Below are 18,536 nucleotides of genomic sequence, written 5' to 3'. Positions count from 1 at the left end.
TAGCCCAGTAGCATAAGGATGGCCTCACGGAACATAACTCAGTCTTCCTTTTGCTTATATGTTTTCACTGTCCTTCTGCTTTGGACACATTTCTGCATGTTTGTAGAAACACACACTATTTGTGTTTTACAGCGATTTTCATCAACTTGGCCGTTATATACATTTCCTTCCGATTCCATTGATGAGCTTCACAAGCATGCCTCCAAGGTTTCTCTTTTGAATGTTTATCATTTACTTATATACCCTAATCATTTATGACGGTTAAAGTAATCTCTTTCTTTCTGATGTAGTTGAGCATCATATCAAATAAGACATAATTTGGGTTTTTAAATAACTCTGTATGGCAGGTACCAGAGGCAATTGTAGCGTAAGTGCTAGCTTATGCAGTGAGCGTGAGAGCTCGGGGCCATGCTCTGTAGCTCCACGCACACCACTCCATCTGGAACACAGTCCTACTTCAGGGCTGAGGAGCGCAGTGTTGTTGGTACCTTGTTTTCTAAAACACTTGAGTTGCTTCTTTATTTCACAGGCTCCTACGTTCCAGCCGAATACGCCTCCTTTAGGATTGCTGAGCAGATTTTTACAAGAATCAGTACTGATGACGATATTGAAACAAACTCATCAACATTTATGAAAGAAATGAAAGAGGTAACAAAGCAAAGTTTCCTTGTGTTAAAAGCATATTAAGTATCATGGCACCCAGAGCTGTGTGCATTTTATTTCCTGAGAGCCAGAGGGCAGTCAAAGACAGCTTCCTGTGTCACTTAGGTGGAATGGAAGCTGATACTTCACAGAGCATACAGCTCTAGACAGCTGATGTGGCTTTCACATTTCTCCATGGGGCGTCTGACAGGCTTTTCCAAGGCAATGACTCTTACGTAGAATCAATTGTTCTTTGGCTTTAAAAGTCATTGTCTTTGCCCTTATAAACAGGAAGAATGAGGAAGCTTGTTTCCCATAAGAGTGTGCACCTGCTTCTGATGTGAGCAAACAGCAGCTGTGTTAGAGGCAGAGATGGTAGAACATCTATTAGGAAGGGCACATGGGTCACTACGCAGCCACACCTCCTGTTTGCATGTGCATAGAAAGTGAGGAAAATAAACCTGTACATTTGCTTAGCGTGTACAGATGCCTGTGGGATTCTGCCAACATTCTAGATACAGGAGGCATGTCTTTATCTTATTTATTTACTTTATTGTTGAGAAAGGATCACACTGTATATAGCCCTCTGAGGCTGGCCACAAACTCACAGAGATCCACCTGCCTCTCTCTTTCTAAGTGCTGGCATCCTAGCTGAGTGCCAATACCCCCCAGGAAGCACATCTTTTAAATAGACCTCACTCCATAAAAAGCTGCCATGCTACAGTATGGTTGGGTGAGGTGCTGTGTTTTGAGGAAGATTGATATCCTCGAGAGAGAAGGAAAGGTTCCTGTCAACTTAAGTCTTGTTTGTTTGCCATGGATTTAAACTTGTTAAACCACTATGTTTTTCTTAATATCTTGTGATTTTAGCAAATATAAGTAAGTTTTGAAGTAAATACATTTTGAATTGGTCTTCAACATTTTATGATGATGATTGGCCATTTGTAGAGAAGAAAGCGGCCATCTTTGTGTTTATTTAAGCATTTAGTTCACTGCTTTGCTTTTCGATATTGTAGATAATACTGTTTTGTTGCTCATACATATGTAAATTTCTGTTTTTACATATGAACTATTCAGGTGGAATTATTAGTCATGAAATTTTTTCTGAAAAAAGGCAATGTGTTATTTTCTGCTCAGCAGGATTTCTCTATTAAACTACATTTCAGATAGCTAAACTAATAAAGAGACCAATTTCATTTGTTTTCTAAGGCACTGGTGTGGTTACAATGAATAGTATTAAAATTATGTCTTCCAGATAGCATATATTCTGCATAATGCTAATGACAGGTCACTCATATTAATTGATGAGCTTGGCAGAGGCACTAATACAGAAGAAGGCATTGGGATTTCTTACGCTGTCTGTGAGCATCTGCTGGGCATAAAGGTACAACTTGTCCACTCTAGATGGTGTGCTTCATATATGTGACATGGCTGCATCATGCCAGCAGCCTGTCCACTCTAGATGGTGTGCTTCATATATATGACATGCATCATGCCAGCAGCCAGTCCACTCTAGATGGTGTGCTTCATATATGTGACATGGCTGTATCATGCCAGCAGCCTGTCCACTCTAGATGGTGTGCTTCATATATATGACATGCATCATGCCAGCAGCCTGTCCACTCTAGATGGTGTGCTTCATATATATGACATGCATCATGCCAGCAGCCTGTCCACTCTAGATGGTGTGCTTCATATATATGACATGCATCATGCCAGCAGCCTGTCCACTCTAGATGGTGTGCTTCATATATGTGACATGACTGCATCATGCCAGCAGCCAGTCCACTCTAGATGGTGTGCTTCATATATGTGACATGACTGCATCATGCCAGCAGCCAGTCCACTCTAGATGGTGTGCTTCATGTATGCGACATGTTTGGATGTTTATACCAGTTCCCACAAATAGCTCTGTAAACAATTTTGGGAGGAACATGCACACTGCAGGAATTCTGTTTCATTTCTGGTTAAAATAGAAATATTAATTACTGTTGTATATATATGATACAGACAAGGATTAAAATTGAGACCTTCAAATAATGCATCAGTTATTTGGCTTTTATTTAATCAAACTGAACAACAAAATATGAAGATATTTTCAGAGTTGTTTTCACATATAATAATCCTTGTGGCATCATAGAAAAAAATTCCCAAAGAAAACACCATCCTTTAAAGAAACTAGATTCTCACAAATTATGTAAAATTTATTTTTGCTCTTTTATTAAGCTAATTTGGAAAATTACTTCTTAGATGGCCACTCAAAATATACACAGATATGAGAAATGTAAAAACGTATATTCTCCTAGTTAAAATCCCTTAAAAGGTCCCTAAGGAGTTTTTTTTTAATACCTAAACAAGAGTCCCAGTGATTCCTTATACAGAATGAGAAGCTATTATATATTTAAATATAACATGTAACATATGACAAATCAAAATACATAATATTTTATATAATTTCAAATGTTAGCCAGAATTTCTTATATAACCAAGATGCACTTATCACTTAAGACAAAAACCAAATGAGTATTTTGTGGTTGTTTTTATATGTCAGTCTGACCAGCCACAGACATTCCTACATCTTGTTAAACATTATTTGAATTATGTCTGTGGGATATTTCCAGAAGAAGTGAACATCTGAGCTGTCAACTGAGCCCACAGCCTTCAGGGGTCGGCATGTCCCTGTCCTGTAAGCTGGAAGCCTGAACAGACCATAACTTAGAGGAGCCCTGGTCTTGCTGCTGGAAGTCTATATGCTGAATCTATAGCTTACCCACAGTTGGTTATGGTACTTGTTAGCTTCTGTGACTATGAACCAAAACCTTTTTTTTTTTCCTTTTTGAGACAGGGCTGCTTTGTGTAGCCTTGGCTGTCCTGGACTCACTTTGTAGACCAGGCTGGCCTTGACCTCACAGTGATCACCTGCCTCTGCTTTCCAAGTGTTGGGATTATAGGCGTGCGCCACCATGCCCAGCTGAACAAAATCTTTATAATGAGTGCACATGCATAAACAGAGGGGGGGCCAGTGAGAGGGAGGGAAAGAGAAAGGAGAAACAGGATCCCCCTAGATCTGACTCTTTTGAGACCTCTGACTGATACAGTGTCAATATTTTGACTGAATATTTCTGTGATATTCTGCAGTACCTAGGAATAGTGATCTTCAACACTTTTAAGATACCTCCTTCCTAGCAGGAAGTTAGAAGCTTGTGTTGCTTCTTACTTTTAAGATGCTTACAGTTAATTTTCTAACCTGGATCCAATCCTTGGTGTCTAGCACAGTGTTTGTAATCCATAGGCCCTGAAAACATCATTTTTCTGTTGAGTTAACCTAGTAGAGTTTATGCACGTGTGTGTGTGTGTGTGTGTGTGTGTATGTGTGTGTGTGTGTGTGTGCGCTGATAAGGTTCTAAGCAGGCCCTGGCACGCGGTCAGCAAGTTCCTTACCACAGAGCTGTATCTGTACCCCTTGATACATACATTTTAAGCACATTACTGTCAAACAGTCATTAGCTGCTGACCTGTTTACTCTAGAGGCCACGTAGCTGCCAGTCTTGCCCTTTCCCATCACTTCTCCATGAGACACTGCACAGGACCAGATTGGCTCCTCCCAGCTGTGCTGCGACCTCTCACTAACCCTCCTGTACAGCTCTCACCCCCTGTGACACCTGAGCTCAGCTGCCGTGGGCTGTGGAGAATGTCCATGTTCAGTCACATGTCACAGTTCTCTTTCCTTTGCTGTTGTCTTTGGCTGAAACGACATATCCCCACTAGATGTATGGCCTGGTATTCTGTGTGTAGCCCAAACTGGTCCCAAACTGATGGTAGTCCTCCTGCTTCAGCCTTTCAAGTGCTGGGAATCCTGGCATGTTAATATTTAAATTTTAACCAATGCTCTATCAACCTCTGATGTGTAATATCTTCCCCCAGACAGTGTTTCTCTGCATAGTTCTGATTGACTTGGCCTGTTCTGCAGACCAGGCTGGCCTTAACTTACAGAGATTCACCTGCCTCTGCTTCTCATGTGCCACAGCCTCCCGGCTTATGTGTAATATTTTAGAATATAACCAATTATTCAGGTCTCTCTTTGCTTTAGTAAAACTGAAAACTTCAGGGAATTTCTTCTTGGATTTAACCCATGACACCAAAAACAAAAACCAAACAATCAAACAACCCCCCAAAAACAAACACAAAATAAAACCTTTGAGAATTTAAATACCTAACATAAGTCATTAATCCCATATTGCAAAACTCTGTATAGAAGGGAGCTCAGTGTGAAGAGTGTATGATGTAAGGGAAGTGCTGCGGCGTGTGGGCAGGAGAGCTGTGGTCCCTTCTCTAGGCAGTGGCTGTGTGTCTAGTAAAGGTCAGCTCCCTTCTGTGGAGTTGCTTCTCTTTCACATAAGGTATTGTACATGCACAAACAAGTTGACCTTTCATTGGATATGAACTTCAAAAACCATAAACTGATCATATCAGTCTCCAAGATACTGGTTTCATTCCTGCGTCTTTGTTAAACTAGTTGTAAAGTTAAGCTAATGTGTTATGGTTTTGTTTTGTTTTGTTTTGTTTTGTTTTGTTTTGTTTTTCGAGACAGGGTTTCTCTGTGTAGCCCTGGCTGTCCTGGACTCCCTTTGTAGACCAGGCTGCCTTGAACTCACAGTGATCCACCTGCCTCTGCCTCCCAAGTGCTGGGATTAAAGGCGTGCGCCACCACACACAGCTTTAATGTGTTATGTTTAAATAGTTAAAATATAATTTTCTAGATAATTTAAAAGTACTAATACTCATTGTTTGTTATTTGTTCTAGGCATTTACACTTTTTACTACCCACTTCCTGGAACTATGCCATATAGATTCCCTATATCTTAATGTAGAAAACATGCATTTTGAAGTTCAGCACATGAAGAATACCTCAAGAAATAAAGATGCAATTCTGTATACTTACAAACTTTCCAGGGGACTCACAGAAGAAAAAAACTACGGTACTGCACACATAGATATCAGAACAGTGCGCGTCTCTTAGGGAAAGCCTCCTTCCCTTCATTTGCTGTCCCTCATCCGTCCCAGGGCTTACATGCTTTCTAGAACATTCGCTCTCTGTGAGCTCGGGTTACGTAGGGTCTGCTCTTTGCTTTTCCTTTGTCTCAGCTGAACTGAGCCAGTGACTGTATGGTTAGAACAATGCAGGGAAGCCTGGGAAGAAGTGGCTTCTTAGAAAGCATAACAGGTTCTTTTAAGATTTATTTTTTTATGTATATGAGGTTTTTGTCTGCATGTAGCTCCTAGGCTGCCTGTGTGGCTGGTGCCTAGGAGCTGAAAAGAGTGTCAGGTCCTCTGGGACTGGAGATACAGACAGCTGTGAGCTGTCATGTCAGTGCTGGGAACCGAACGCAGACCTCTGGAAGAGCAGCCAGTGCTCATAACCACTGCACCATTTCTCCAGCTCCAGTATAACAGTTTGTATTTGTAAATTATATAATTGAAAATATATTTTCTATTTTTTTGAAAATATATTTTCTATACACACATTGCCATAGTCGTTTTGTTTTCAGGGCATTTTATAATTAAATATAAAAATCTTAAAATTCAACACAGCAGCCAGTGGTGGCGCACACCTTTAATCCCAGCACTTGGGAAGCAGGGGAGGGAAGGTGGATCTCTGAGTGCGAGGCCAGCCTGGTCTGCAGAGTGAGTGCTAGGACAGCCAGGGCTGCATACACAGAGAAACTTGTCTTGAAAATAACTGAAAGAGAAAGAAAAGGAAAAAAGGAATATATTACGAAACCATGATATTCTTAAACTCTTGTCAACTACGTTCTATGTAAATCATGCAGCATGCAGATTCTGAGGTTCTGGATAAATTTTCAACTTTACCCAGACATTGAAGTCTCCAGAAATCACTTTTATCTATGGATATGACTGCTCCACTGTTTAAAGTGGGAAATGAACTTCACAGCTCCTTTGCATTGGATGTTTGCCCTTATCACTCTCGGCTCCATTGTCTGAGGCTTAGGTGAGATGGGGAGAATGGTCCTGTGTGTGGAGTCTTCAGGGCGCAGGGAACTGTCATGTGTCCGCTCTGGCTTGGCAAGCCTAGCAGCGATAGTTTCCTCAGTGAGCATGGCGCTGTGTCTGTTGCTCTTACAGACACAGGCTCGGTAAACTGTGGCACCTTACAGCGAGTGGGGGTTGACAGTGTCCTTCGTGTGAGGCAGTCCTGGTGGAATATCATGCTCCTGGTCTGCTGGATCAGACTGGACAGAAGGAGAGACTAACATTTCTTTTCTATATTTTTAGGATTAAAAGCTGCAGAGGCCTCCTCACTGCCACCGTCGATTGTCTTGGATGCCAGAGAGATCACAGCACAAATTACAAGGCAAATTTCGGTAAACAAAGCAAAGCAGAACAAACAAACAAACAACAACAAACCCCAAACCTCCAAACTTGGTAGAAATAAGGCAAAGTCTTTGCATTCCCTTACTATAAGGCACGCTGTAGTGTAAAGAACTTCCATGCCGCTGCACGTAGCTGCTCAAGGCAGCTCTGCACACATGCCAGCAGCCTCTTGTAGCTGTCCGAGGCCGTGAGGGCTTCACATTCACGTGGTGACTACCAGTGTTCTCTAGATGCATGTGTGTGCATGTAGTCAAGTGCGTGTGTGAGCTCAGTTCAGCTTGCAGAAGGAAGGGCGGCATTAGGTGAGGAGGAGGATGGGCTGCAGCAGCGCTTCACTCACCAGCGCACAGAAACTGGCCCATGACTGTTTCTCTAGGTTTAACTCTGTCACGAGTTTTTTGTTGTTGTTGTTGTTTTTGTTTTTGTTTTTTGTTTTTTGGTTTTTTGGTGAGGAGTTGTAGTAGATAAGTGAATAAAATATTTTAATATATATTTTATTAAGGCTTTTAATTTAAACATTCATAATCAAGATATTTAAGATAGAAAATCCAATTTTTTTTCTGGTTTTTAGAGACTGGGATTCTCTCTGTTAGCCTTGGCTGTCCTGGACTCACTTTGTAGACCAGGCTGGCCACGAACTCACAGCCTGCCTCTACCTCCCAAGTGCTGGGATTAAAGGTGTGCACCACTACGGCCAGCTGAAAATCCAATTCTTTTTTTTCTTTTTCTTTTTTCTTTTTTTTTCTTTCTTTTTTTTTGGTTTTTTGAGACGGGGTTTCTCTGTGTAAAAAATCCAATTCTTAAGTAAAAAAATTTAATATATATTTATAAAATTTATTCACTTTTTATCCCAAACACACCCCTTTCCTCCTCTCCTTCCATTACTACCCCTTTCCTCCGTCCCCCTCCCCTTATCCTCAGAAAAGGGAGCCCCCCCTTAACAACCCACCCCAGCACATCCAGTCACATCAGGACTAAGAGCATCCTCTTCCACTGAGGCCCCGCAAGGCAGCCCCACGAAGGGACAGTGATATGAAAACAAGCAGCCGAGCCCATGACAGACACAGCCCTGCTGCACTTGCTAGGGGACCCACATGAAGACCAAGCTGCCCTTGAGTTACATATGTGTTGGAAGCCTAGGTGTAGTGCATGCATGCTCTGGTGGGTGGTGCAGTTTCTGTAAGCTCCCCGTGGGCCTAGGTGTAGTGCATGCATGCTCTGGTGGGTGGTGCAGTTTCTGTAAGCCCCCCGCGGGCCTAGGTGTAGTGCATGCATGCTCTGGTGGGTGGTGCAGTTTCTGTAAGCCCCCCACGGGCCTAGGTGTAGTGCATGCATGCTGTGGTGGGTGGTACAGTTTCTGTAAGCCCCCCACGGGCCTAGGTGTAGTGCATGCATGCTCTGGTGGGTGGTGCAGTTTCTGTAAGCCCCCCGTGGGCCTAGGTGTAGTGCATGCATGCTCTGGTGGGTGGTGCAGTTTCTGTAAGCCCCCCGTGGGCCTAGGTGTAGTGCATGCATGCTGTGGTGGGTGGTGCAGTTTCTGTAAGCCCCCCACAGGCCTAGGTGTAGTGCATGCATGCTCTGGTGGGTGGTGCAGTTTCTGTAAGCCCCCCACGGGCCTAGGTGTAGTGCATGCATGCTGTGGTGGGTGGTGCAGTTTCTGTAAGCCCCCCACGGGCCTAGGTGTAGTGCATGCATGCTCTGGTGGGTGGTGCAGTTTCTGTAAGCCCCCCACGGGCCTAGGTGTAGTGCATGCATGCTGTGGTGGGTGGTGCAGTTTCTGTAAGCCCCCCACAGGCCTAGGTGTAGTGCATGCATGCTCTGGTGGGTGGTGCAGTTTCTATAAGCCCCCCGCGGGCCTAGGTGTAGTGCATGCATGCTCTGGTGGGTGGTGCAGTTTCTGTGTAGCCTTTGGCTATCCTCAAACTCACAGTGATCCACCTGCCTCTGCCTCCCTGAGTGCTTGGATTATAGGCCCATGCCACTGTGCCCAGCTGTCATTGTTTTTAGTGTTTTTTCCCTTTGATTTCCTGGACTGTCACTTTGCTTGCCAAATCATAAAGGTGAACCCTTTTGTCAGCCACTAGGACATTGCTCTCATTCTAAAGAACCCTTCATTGCCTGTCCTCATTTCCCAGGTCTCCTGTGGCTCAGGAGTTTGCCCTTTTGCCCAGAGTCAGGGTTAGGGTCTCCTCACATCAGTTAGCACCACATAATTTGCATTTCTGTCACTTATTGTTTCCCTGATTGTGTTCCAAGGCTCTACTACGCCTGCTTTGGCTATTTGTCCACACACAGCCTTCCCTTCTCGGCACTTCTACCAGTCAAGACTGGCTCCAGATTCTCTGCCTTCTACAAGCTTCTGGTCTGAGCTGGAAGTGAGCTTTCCCTCTCTGAGCATCTTTCTTACAGAATGTTCCATGACTGCCATAATCTGTTGCTTCAGACAGGCCTTTTGTACTGGAAACTACACTGCTTCAGTTCCAATCCCACATCAGGTGGATGCATAGACAAAAGCTTTGGTGCCTGGAACAGATACCCAGTGACTTTCATATAAATAAGAGTAATTAATTAGGTTCCAAATAGATGACTAAGTATGTGATATCTCATTCTACTTTATAGAACCTTACTCATTTTACCGTAGTGAAAAGGGGAAAATATATTTACAGAGAGAAGTGTCTGCCTCTGAGAAAGATTTTAGGAGATAATACTTCTGGGAAACTTACTAAGATTTTCCAAGTAGGTAGGGTTGAAAATGCTGATTACTTTATCTAGCTCGGTCAGAGATGTAAATTAGAAGTTTTAAAAAAAATTTAGGGCTGGAGAGATGGCTCAGCAGGTAAGAGCACTGTCTGTTCTTCCAGAGGTCCTGAGTTCAATTCCCAACAACCACATGGTGGCTCACAACCGTCTATCCTGGAATTTGGAGCACTCATACATTAAAAATCGTAAAAAAAAATTCTAGCTTCATATTTGTTCTTTTAAGTCCTACTGGAGGGTAATTTATTTTAAATATTATTTTTGGATATTCTTAGGTATACTTTGTTAAGAACCAGTCATGATTTTATATCTCAACTTATATTTACTTTTTATTTTATTTACTCCTCAGGCAATATTTTCTGTTAGGCTCCAAAAGTTCTTGTGCCTTTGGAGAAGTGGTTTTCTGATAACTCACCATATTCCTGGGTAACATTTAAAATTGTGGTTACCGCAGAACAGTAAGCAGGGTTGTCCCACAACTTTTAAAACAAAATGTGTTTGCAGACCCGTTATTTGCTGGATTTTCTGTTACTTTTGGTATTTTGTTTATGAATTTGGCTGATTTAGCAGGATATTTTCTTTAAATATTATTTGCAAGGATATGAGTCTTTCATGAAGTAGTAAACGTTCATGAGATTTATAAAATGTATTTTTAATTTATTCACTTTAACTCCAATTGTACCCCCTCCCTCATCTCCTCCTGGTCTCACCCTTCCTCCTCCTTGCCCTCTCCCCGCTCCCCTAGTCTCTGAAAGGGGGAGCCCTCATCACCTACCATCTGACCCCAGCCTATAAAGTCTCATCTAGACTGCCTGCATCCTCTTCCTCTGTGGGCTGGCAAGGCTGCCACACCAAGGGGAGGTGATCAACAAGTGGGCACCAGAGTCCATGTGAGAAGTAGCCTGCCTCTGCCTCCCACAGTGCTGAGATTACAGGCGTGTGCCACCGCTTTCAGCTCCATTCTGTTTTAATTACTGTTGCTCTATAGTACAGCTTGAGATCAGGGCTGGATATATACCTCCAGAAGATCTTTATTGTATAGGATTGTTTTAGCTGTCCTGATTTTTCATTTTTCCATATGAAGTGGAGAATTGCTCTTTTAAGGTCTGTAAGGGGTTTTGTTGGCATTTTGATGGGAATTGCATTTAGAATCTAGATTTCTTTTGGTAAGATGTTCATTTTTACTATGTTAATCCTACTCATCAAGGAGCATGAGAGATCTTTTAATCTTCTGATATGTTCTTCCATTTCTTTCTTCAGAGACTTGAAGTTTTATTCATACAAGTCTTGCACTTGCTTGGTTAGAGTTACACCACATATTTTATGGTTTTTGTGGTTATTGTGAAGGGTGTTGTTTCCCTAATTTCTTTCTCAGTCCATTTGTTTTTTGTATAGAGGAGGGCTAGTGATTTTTTTCAGTTGATTTTGTATACGGCCACTTTGTAGAAGGGGTTTAATCAGCTGTAGTTCTTTGGTAGAATTTTTGGGGTCACTTATATATAATATGTCATCTGTGAGTAGTGATAGTCTGACTTCTTCCTTTCTAATGTGTATCCCCTTGATCTCCTTTAGTTGTCTTATTGCTCTAACTAGAACTTCAAGTACTATACTGAAGAGATATGGAGAGAATAGATAACTTTGTCTCGTCCCTGATGTCAGTGTCATTGATGTAAGTTCCTTTCCGATTAGTTTGATAATGGTTATTGGCTTGCTGTATATAGCCTTTACTGTTGAGGTATGTGCCTTGTATCACCGATCTCTCCAAGGCGTTTAACATGAATGGGTGTTGGATTTTGACAAATGCTTTTTTGGCATCTAAGGAGATGATCATGTGGTTCTTTCTGTTTATTTATATAGTGGATTACACTAAAGGATTTCCATATATTGAGCCACCCCTGCATGCCTGGGATGAAGCCTACTTAGTCATGGTGGATGATATTTTTGATGTGTTCTTGGATTTGGTTTGTGAGTATTTTAGCATCAATGTTCATAAGAGAAATTGGTCTGAAATTCTCTTTCTTTATTGTGTCTTTGTGTGGATTAGGTATCAAGGTGACTGTGACCTCATAGAATGAGTTTAGTAATGCTCCTTCAGTTTCTATTTTGTGGAATAATTTGAAGAGAATTGGTATTAGCTCTTCTTTGAAGGTCTGATAGAATTCTGTGCTGAATCCATCAGGCCCTGGGCTCTTTTAGGTTGAGAGGCTTTTGATGACTGCTTCTATTTCTGTAGGAGAAATAGGACTACTTAATCTATTTAGCTGATCTTGACTCAACTTTGGCAAGTGGAATCTATAAAGAAAATTGTCCATTTCTCTTTGATTTTCAAACTTTGTGGAATATAAGCTTTTGAAGTAAGACCTAATGATTCGTTGGATTTCTTCACTGTCTGTTGTTATGTCTCCCTTTTCATTTCTGATTTTGTTGATTAGAATAGTGTCTATCTGCCTTTTAGTTAGTTTGCCTAACCGTTTGTCTATCTTGTTGATTTTCTTAAACAAGCAGCTCTTGGTTTTGTTGATTCTTTGAATTGTTTTCTTTCTTAATTTTCTCAAAGAATCAACTCTTGGTTTTATTGATTCTTTTAATTTTGTTTTTAATTTATTGATTTGAGCCCTGAAGTTGATTATTTCCAGCCATCTACTCCTCTTCTGTGTGTCTGTTTCTCTCTCTACTTCCAACTAGGGTTTTCAGGTGTACTGTTAGGTTGCTTATATATTTCTAATTTCTTTATGAAGGAACTTAGTGGTGTGAACTTTCCTCTTAGCACTGCTTTCATTTTGTCCCATTAGTTTGATTATATTGTCCCTTCATTTTCATTGAATTCTAGGAAGTCTTCAATTTCTTTCTTATTTCTTCCCTGACCCAGTTGTCACTGACTTTAGAGTTGTTCAGTTTCCATGTGTGTAGGCTTTTTGTCATTTCTGTCATTGTTGAAGTTCAGCTGTAGTCCATGGTGGTCAGATATGAGCAACTATTTTAATTTTCTTATATCTGTTGAGGCTTGCTTTGTGACCTACTATATCGTCAGTTTTGGAGAAGGTTCCAGGAGGTGCTGAGAAAAAGGTATAATCTTTCGTGTTTGGGTGAAAGTTCTGTAGATGTCTGTCAGGTCTATTTGATTCATAACCTGTTAGTGTCATTGTTTCTCCATTAGTTTCTCTCTCAATGATCTGCTCATTGCTGAGAGTGGGGTGTAGAAGTCTCACTATTAAAGTGTGGGCTTCGATGTGTTAGTAATGTTTCTTTTATGAATGTGGACGCCCTTGTATTTGGGGCATAGATGTTCAGAATTGAGATGTCATCTTGGTGGAATTTTCCTTTGATAAGTATGTTGTGTCCTTCTTGATCTCTTAATTTTAGTTGAAAGCATATTTTGTTAGCTATTAGAATGGCTACTCCAGCATGCTTCTTGCATCTGTTTGTTTGGAAAACCTTTTTCTAACCCTTTATCCTCAGGTAATGTCTATCCCGGTGTCTGAGGTGTGTTTCTTGTATGCAGCAGAATGATGGGTCCTGTTTACACATCACATCCATTCTGTTACTGTCTTTTTATTGCACAGTTGAGTCCATTGATGTTGAGAGATATTAATAACCAGTGACTGTTAGAACCTTTTATTTTGGTGTTGGTTGTAGAACTGTTTGTGTGCTTGTCTGCTTTTGACTTTGCTGTAGTGATGTTATTTATATCCTGTGTATTTTTTGATGTAGTTAATCTCCTTGGATGGGATTTTTCCTTCTAGTGTCTTCTGTAGGCCTGGATTTGTGCATAGGTATTGTTAAAATTTGGTTCTGTCATGGTGACTGAAAGTTTTGTTGGGTATAGTAGTCTGGACTGGCGTCTGTGGTCTCTTAGGGTTGCCCAGGCCCTTCTGGCTTCTCTGCTGAGAAGTCAGGCATGCTTCCGATAGGTTTGCCAGTATATGTTACTTAGCCTTTTCCCATTGCAGCTTTTAATATTTTCATTTGTTCTGTACATTTAAAGTTTTGATTATTATGTGACAGGAGGATTTTCTTTTCTGGCCTAATCTGTTTGGTGTTCTGTTGGCCTCTTATATGCTTGTTTATAGGCGTCCCTTAAGATTGGGGAAACTTTCTTTTGTGATTTTGTTGAAAATACTTTCTGTGCCTTGGAGTTGGGACTCTTCTCTTTTTTCTATTCCTGTTATTCTTAGGTTTCATCTTTTCATGATGCCCTTGATTTCTTGATTATTTTGTGTCAGTAATTTTTTAGCTTTAACATTTTCTTTGATGGATGCATCAATTTCTTCCATTGTGTCTTCTATACTCAAGATTCTTTCCTCCATCTCTTGTATTCTGTTGGGAATGCTTACCTCTGCAGTTCCTGTTTTCTTCCCTACGTTCTCCCTCTCCAGGATTTCCTGAGTTTGTGCTTTCTCTATTATTTCTATTTCCATCTTAGATCTTGAACCATCTTAATGATTTCCTTCACTATCTGTACCTCTTTCTTTAAACAGTTTCTTCAGTTCTCTCCCTGTTTGTATTCTCCTGCAATTCCTTCAGGGATTTATTAATTTCCTTTCTAAAGGACTCAGACTGTTTGCCTATACCATCTTGTATTTCTTTAAAGATTTTCTTTATTTCCTCCATTATCTTTTTTCTTAATCATAGATTTAATATAATTTTCTTGAATTTCAACTGTTAGGAGATCCAGCGTTTGCCATAGAATAACTGAGTTCTAAAGATGCCATATTGTTCTAGTTTTTGCTGATTATGTTTTTATGCTGGCCTTTAGCCATCTGTCTGTCTGTGGTGTTGGATGGTAGATCCTGCTGCCTGCTGAAGGTTTTTTTGGGGGGCGGGTGAGAGCCCTGGGAAGGAAGCTTGATGTTCCTGTAGGTGCCCTCAGATTGGTGGGAATAGTCTCAGACTGGCAGGTGATTTTTAGGGATTTGCCAGAATCTCTCCCCAGATGTATGATCCTGGGGACCCTCCTCTTGCCAAAGGAAGTCCTGGAGTTGGTTGCTTACTATTGGATTTCTTGCTCCAAGGTGAATGGGGCCTCACTGCCCAGACACTGTGCTCAGATACTGTGTTCACTGAGACCAGAAGCTCAAAGTTGGAGCTGCCTGCCCTGGTATCGGAAGGAATCCACTTCAGAGGAAGGTCTGAGGTTGGGGCCATGAGCCAAGGTACCCAGAAAGTATCCACTGCCTGGGGGTGAGAGTGGGTGCCCCAGTTGAACCATACAGCCCCCTGTAAAAGTAATTTATTCTCCTTGCTCAATTGTCATATGAGCCTCCTTCTGCTAACCTAGGCCTACTCCTGGAAGCTTCTAGCCTCCATACAATTCAACCTAGGCCTAGAATGTTTTCAGCTACTGAGACGTGACAAACTCACTTTTGCTTGTTTTTTGGTTTTTTGTTTTGTTTTTTGGTTTTGGTGTTTTTTTGTTGTTGTTGTTGTTTTGTTTTTTTGTTTTGTTTTTTTATTTGAGCTCTGGGCTGGCTGGTTCAACTCAGCTGTTCTGGCTCAACTCTTCTCCCAGATGACTTATTTAATCTGGCTTCACTCAGCCTGGAATTGCTCTGCTCAGCCTCAAACTAACTCAGCAATCTGCTCTAAACTTCTGGTTTCTTCTCATTTTCTGGCCAGTTACATCTTCGCCTGAGTTCTCTCTCTGCAACCTGTTTCTCTATTACTGTCCTGGTAAAAAGCTGCCTCTTAAGTAGCTTCCCTTTTCTCTTTCTTCTCCTGAGAGATGAGCATATCCTATTCTGCCAAATCTCTGACTTTTTCTGCCACTCAATTAAACATCACTTTTAAAACATGGGTGCTTCCTTCTACAAACTAACTACCTTCATTTGGGAATAAAGGCATGTACTGCCATACCTGGACCTAAGTTTTTCTTTACCTGATACTTGTTCTATACCAGGCTGACCTTGAACTCAGATCTGTTTGCCTCTGTCTCCTGGATTAAAGGCATGTTTTTATTCCAGCTAGATCACACAGACCTAGATCATCTTCGGATATGATCTCTTGCTAGCTGGATCACAGATGTAGAGGGTCTTTGGATGTTTTCTCTTGCCAGAACAGCCATGTTCTGGATTAACATTTGTGTACAGCCCCTAGTACCTGGGAGGTATTCACCGACAGTGGGAGCAGGCATGTGGCCTGAGGCTGAGGCTATGTGGTGGGAGCTCCCAGGGTTAGCCGGGTAACTGAGGTTGGACTGGAGAGTTAACCACACCATGGGCTCTGGACTCACTTGGGAAACACAGACATTGGGGTTTTGGGGTCTACAGCACAGCCAGTCAGTCACTCTGCTCTCACTGCTGTCCTGCTGTTCAGGTACCATGCACACTTGGTGCCCCCATCTTGTATCCCCTTGATGAGAATTTAATTCTCCAGGATAGTACTTCTTTGAGAGAGAGAGAGAGAGAGAGAGAGAGAGAGAGAGAGAGAGAGAGAGAGAGTGAGTGAGTGTGTGTGTGTGTGTGTGTGTGTGTATGTTTGGCTTTGAATTCCTACTTCTATGAAAACAAATAGGATAGTACCAAAATATGAATTAAATAAGCATTTATATTTTAATTTCATATTTTCAATAACAGCAAAATCAAAGGAGTTCCCCTGAGATGGACAGGCAGAGAGCTGTGTACCACCTTGCCACAAGGCTTGTCCAGGCTGCCCGGAACTCTCAGCTGGAGCCAGAGCAGCTACGGACATACCTGAGGAGCCTCAAGAAGAAGCATGAGGAGGACATTCCCGGGGCTGTGAGCCTCCCAGGGAGGACGGAGGAGTGACCGCTCACAGCTTACACGGCAACCACGGCTCAGCCGCTTCAGTTTATATCTTAGTTGAAATTTACAGTATATCAACCCCAGAATTCTCATTTATGAATTCTAGATGGAAAATGTTAATTAGAATAACTTTAAAAGTGACAACTCTTTAAAGAAAAGTTTTTGTTAGAGAAATCATGGCATAGTTTTCATTTGTGTAGTCATATTAAATTTGTACTTCCCTGTATAAAAAGTATGGCTAAAAGTGATAGTCCAGAATATTAACAGAAGTATTTTAGCTTAAAAATAAATAATAAAAAAAGAGGTTTAAAAAGCTACTTTTAAGCACTTGCGTTCTAGTCTGACATAATGTGTCACTCACATCCTAACTTATTGTCTCCAAATTCTAACGCTAAGTGATTCTGAAGTTCACTAGCATGGTGCTGGGAAGTAAAGAAAAGCCCTTGACAGTCAGTACAGGCCTCAACTTTATCCGGCACCAAGGACACTGGAGCGCGTCGTCAGCAGCGCTGCTCCTGGCGCTCAGGAGCCTGGTTTTCTACTCGCTGACTTCTTTCTGATCTTCATTCTCTCCACCCTTATTACACAAAAGGCAGTAGGAAGACAACACTGGTTTACCTCCCTTGTGTACCTCCAGGGAGCATTTTTCTTTTGTTTAAATTTTATTTATTTTGGACCAGTAAGATGGTTCATTAGGTAAAGGCACTTGCTACCAACCTGAGTTCAGTTCCTGAAACTCATGCTGAAATGAGAGAATTCACACAGCTGTGGCCTAGCCTCCACATGCACACCATGGTGTACATGGATGTGCGCACATATACATGAAAAATGTAAAGAATTCACTATTGGGAATTATTTTACTATCTAATGCAATGTGAGTACAATACTAAGGAAACAATAAGAAAAATGTACTCACTCAAATGTGAGCCTTTTATATAACAGTGTCCTCACAGGTGTGTGGCTTTTACCATGACATCAGGGCTTATGAAAAAGTCATTGTTATTTTGTAAAAGAGCAAAAGAAAACACTGTCAGTTATCTTAATGAGAAAGAGCCTTTCTTTTCTCAAACACATCGTTTAAAATTCCATCTCAGTGGATGACTTGTGCATAAAGTCATAGCTCACAGGCCTACCCTGTAGGGTTTTGTTTTGATTTGATTTGTTTTGTTTTTTGTTTTGTTTTGTTTGTTGAGACAGGGTTTCTCTGTGTAGCCTTAGCTGTCCTGGACTCACTTTGTAGACCAGGCTGGCCTCGAACTCATATTGGTCCACCTGCCTCTGCCTCCTAAGTGCTGGGATTAAAGATGTAGGCTACCACACCCTGTGGTTTTTTTCTTAAACAAGTCCCTGGACTTGGGTGCACATAGAAGCATTTATTTAGTATTTACAGTATTCACAGTAATTAGATCAACAGGAATCTCCACTTCACATGCAGTGGTTTGCTTGCTTGTGTGTCTGTGCATGTGTCAGTATTAGTACATGCCACATGTGTTTTGTGCCTGCAGCGGCTGGTGGCACACTGGATCCCTTGAACTGGTTGTAAGCCCCCAATGTAGATGCTAGGAGTCTAACTCTGGTCCTCTGGAACAGCAAGAAGCACTCTTAACAGCAGTCGTTTTTCCAGCCTTCGCATGGATTTTTTAAAAAGATTTTATTTATTTATTATGTATTCAGTATTCTGCCTACATGTACACCTGAACTGCAGAAGAGGGCATCAGATCACATTATAGATGGTTGTGAGCCACCATGTGGTTGCTGGGAATTGAACTCAGGACCTCTGGAAGAGCAGCCAGTGCTCTTAACCTCTGAGCCATTTCTCTAGCCCCTGGATTTTTAATATATAGATATTTTACAGTATTTATTGGTGATATGTTGACTTTACTAACCTTGGTTCAATATTTCAACATTAACAAGAAGTTATAATTCAAATAATACACATGTTTTTGAAGAAATAAATTAACATTATTGTATAATCAGCATATA

General features: G+C 41.4%; 1 protein-coding gene across 3 annotated transcripts in view; it reads left to right on the top strand.

Annotated features, from left to right (window-relative positions):
• Positions 1–16,711, top strand: part of MSH4 (mutS homolog 4) — a 58,601-nt gene extending 41,890 nt beyond the window's left edge. For 2 of the 3 annotated variants that reach the window (XM_084755483.1, XM_084755482.1), the window contains 5 exons: positions 530–648; positions 1,898–2,026; positions 5,447–5,621; positions 6,937–7,025; positions 16,365–16,711. In XM_084755483.1, the coding sequence (XP_084611609.1) occupies positions 530–648; positions 1,898–2,026; positions 5,447–5,621; positions 6,937–7,025; positions 16,365–16,556 (704 nt within the window). In that variant the 3' untranslated portion in view covers positions 16,557–16,711. The remainder of the gene's footprint in view (positions 1–529; positions 649–1,897; positions 2,027–5,446; positions 5,622–6,936; positions 7,026–16,364) is intronic. The other variant, XM_084755481.1, reaches the window with a different exon arrangement.
• Positions 16,712–18,536: the final 1,825 nt, after the last annotated feature.

The sequence above is a fragment of the Acomys minous genome, assembly GCF_964271855.1.
Source record: "Acomys minous genome assembly, chromosome: 14".
Taxonomy (NCBI): Eukaryota; Metazoa; Chordata; class Mammalia; order Rodentia; family Muridae; genus Acomys; species Acomys minous.
Note: the sequence above shows the minus strand (reverse complement) of the source record. Positions and strands in the feature narration are given on the sequence as shown.